We start from the raw sequence: 3,100 nt of genomic DNA on the forward strand, positions 1-3,100 counted from the left end.
ACACGATTCCCGCTGTCACACAAACAAAGCCTATAGCTCTGCGGATCACTGTTGCTTAAATTACGCTTGTCGACTCAACCAAAGCAAAGAATGGCCCTAGCGGATATTCACACTGATGTTTTTCCTATCCTTCCTCGGGATGCGCCATCTTTATGTAATAAACAATCTATCTCCCAATAATTTAACAAAACGAATTGACACGGAGAAACGTAAAGAACTACAAACAGCTGACACATAACAACCTTGCCAGAAGGCAGGAGTTTGCTATATCGTATACGATATAAGAACCCCTATATCGTCGAAACGAAGGGATCTTCATACTTTGCTCAGAACTGAGATGCTTCTAATTTTGTCAAATTTTCTCCTTTATTTCTTACAAACCAAATAAAACTAAAGGGAAACCCCACGTAAATTAATAACTAAGCCGAATTTTTTTCCTCGTTCTACAATACGGCACTGCGTCGTAGTATAATGTTATGAGCGCCACCTGGGGAGAATTCTGAAAAGTCAAACCCGTAAGTAATGCCAAGTTTACACAAAACATTTTTTAATGAAGCATAATACAGAATTTGCACTCCTACAATATTTTACGTAGAATTTCCATGTGCATCAAACAAGATGCAATGATAGCTAACTTGCCAACGAAAATGTGTTCGGTGCTAAAGTAAATTGCAACTAAGAGATAAACGGAAAAGGATGTACATACATACATAAGTATAGCAAAATGTACTTTCAAATCTGAGCTATACAATCAAAGATTTTCGCCACTTGCCACCCAACTAACAACAGTATGTAAATTTTTGAAGATTCTCTTTTTTTGCACCTACGGGCATAACTACGAGACACATTTACAGAATGACTCGTTTCTCGGCCAATCGCGCTCATGCGGAAGAACGCGCTGACAAATTTACTGTTCCATGCCGGGTATGCGGCGGAGCTCATGTCATTTGACTATGCCCCCTTTACCACGGCAAAGCGGTCGAAGCAAGGTTTCGTGCAGTCCTGCTGCATAAATACTGCCCAAACTGCCTCTCGCCGTTCCACCGCCTCGACATGTGCAGCAGCAAGGATCGATGCCACCGATGTCGCGAAAAGCATCACACCTCGCTCCATCTCGATGACTGCGAAGACCAAAGACAACCAGCGAACGCGATCAACGACGGCGAGAGCTCGGACGGGGCACTCTCTATCGACGTTCCGGAGCAGACGAAGTCGTGGGCGCAGCAGGTCGAAGTGGAGGAAGTGGAGGGATTAGAGAGGTTCGACTCTTTCCCACATGAGCGAGAAGAGCGCACCTCGGGAACTGACACCCCCAGACGATTAGACCAGTTACCACCACGCGAGGGCGACGCGGAAACTCGTCCTTTCCGCTCGCCAACCCGCGCACAATACAACTGGCGCGACGCGGAAACTCGTTCTTTCCGCTCGCAAACGCGTCCACAACATAACTGGCGACAACACGGCGGCGCGGAAACAAGTCCTTTCCGCCCGTCATCACGATCACAGCGTAAGCAGCAACGACGCGACGGCGCGGAAACTCGTCCTTTCCGCTCGTCTAAGCGATCGCCCAGACTACGAAAATCAACACCATACCGCAAAAACCGCTCCGACGAGAACAAAAATGGTAATCGTGCCCTACAACACGTTCCACCTACCGGCTTCCGAACAGGCCGCCTAACGCAAAGCGCAATACCAACGCCAATTATTCGTGCGCTTATACCCATCGCGCCGACCGCAATAGTGAGGATTGAAGCAAGGGGCCGCCTTCATTTGGTCCGCGCAATGATTGACCCTTGCGCACCGAACTCGTTGGTTGATTCGGAACTAGTGAGAGATCTCCAGCTGGAACGCAATGGGTCCGGACGACTTCAGCGTTGCACGATCGCCACGCGTAGAAGATACGGCAACTCCGACCGGATTACGACGCAAGCGGTCGTGCTGGACCACCACATACGTATGAGTCCACCTTCGAACGTGGACCCTAAGGTCGCGGCGCCTTTCCAGTTCATGCGCTTGGCGGATCCGCAGTTCTTTCGCGCGTCACCAATACGCCTCACACTGGGCCTCGATTTGCATGCGCAGATGATGGTGAGCGGGACCCCCCATCCACCGTGGGTGGTCTCCTGGTCCAGGCGACCATATACGGTCTGGTTGTTTCGGGAGCCTGCCAACCATAAAAGTAGAGATTAAGAAAACAAAACCACACATGCACACACACTCATCACACACACAGACCTTAAAATTTAAATAAAAAAGTGCATTGAAATTCCAAACCACGTCTGTTTCAATTAACAATGTCCTTTTCTCCACAGCCTCAGATGAGCCGGTCGCGACGAAAGCGTTGGCGAATAAGCAGACCCGCGCAGTACAAAATCGGCTCTGCATATTATAGTTAGTCCTTGAGGTTTTCCTCACGTGCGTGTGACGGTTGAGACGCGACTCCTTTTTTTTCTCAGCTTGCTTACCGCAAGGGGGCCTGTTAAATCAATAGACGGGCGAGGTCAATTAAGCAAGTATATGTAAATGTTTTATTTGCAATATTAAACGAACGAAGAAGTAGTAGAAAAAATATTCTATGTACAGGTTTTTATATATGAAAAAAAAAATGACAGTTAGGAATGTCAGACAACAAAGTTAAATAGCTGAATACAATAGCCAATTAAAACATGCCACGTATTAATGAACTTAACGAAAGTTGATTTTGCAATTTAGTGTTCCCATTAAACAATGTTGCTTTCAACACTCTCACTCATTGTTTAAATGCGACATCCCTAAAAGCTTTAAATTACTCTTAAAACGTTGACTTGTTAAGGGCTTCGTAAATATATCAGCACGTTGCAGCTCAGTGTTGACATATTTGAATTCAACAGCTTTATTCTTTTGTAGCTCCCTGATGAAATGCAGCCTTATATCAATATGCTTCGTACCGTGATGCAATCCCGGATTTCCTATAAGTCGAATTGCACCCTGATTATCGACGTTAAGAATCGTAGGTGAATATTGAACGTAACCAACATCAGATAGAAGTTGTTGAAGCCAAATTAACTCCTTGACCCCTTCGCACGCGGCCATACACTCGGCTTCCGTTGTGGACAAAGCA

The 3,100-nt window shown here is 46.3% G+C and overlaps 2 protein-coding genes across 3 annotated transcripts in view; both read left to right on the forward strand.

The window, feature by feature from the left end:
- The window catches only part of LOC118757328 (dual specificity phosphatase DUPD1), a 50,769-nt gene that overhangs the window by 20,634 nt on the left and 27,035 nt on the right, over positions 1 to 3,100 (forward strand). The window lies entirely within an intron of this gene.
- Positions 508 to 3,100, forward strand: part of LOC118757320 — a 19,609-nt gene continuing 17,016 nt past the window's right edge. Inside the window, exon 1 of the mRNA XM_036492044.1 lies at positions 508 to 2,500. Coding sequence (XP_036347937.1) covers positions 1,054 to 2,190 — 1,137 coding nt within the window. The 5' untranslated portion in view covers positions 508 to 1,053 and the 3' untranslated portion in view covers positions 2,191 to 2,500. The remainder of the gene's footprint in view (positions 2,501 to 3,100) is intronic.

This window comes from Rhagoletis pomonella, unplaced genomic scaffold (assembly GCF_013731165.1).
Source record: "Rhagoletis pomonella isolate Grant_MI unplaced genomic scaffold, Rhpom_1.0 Rhpom_scaffold_00002, whole genome shotgun sequence".
Lineage (NCBI taxonomy): Eukaryota > Metazoa > Arthropoda > Insecta > Diptera > Tephritidae > Rhagoletis > Rhagoletis pomonella.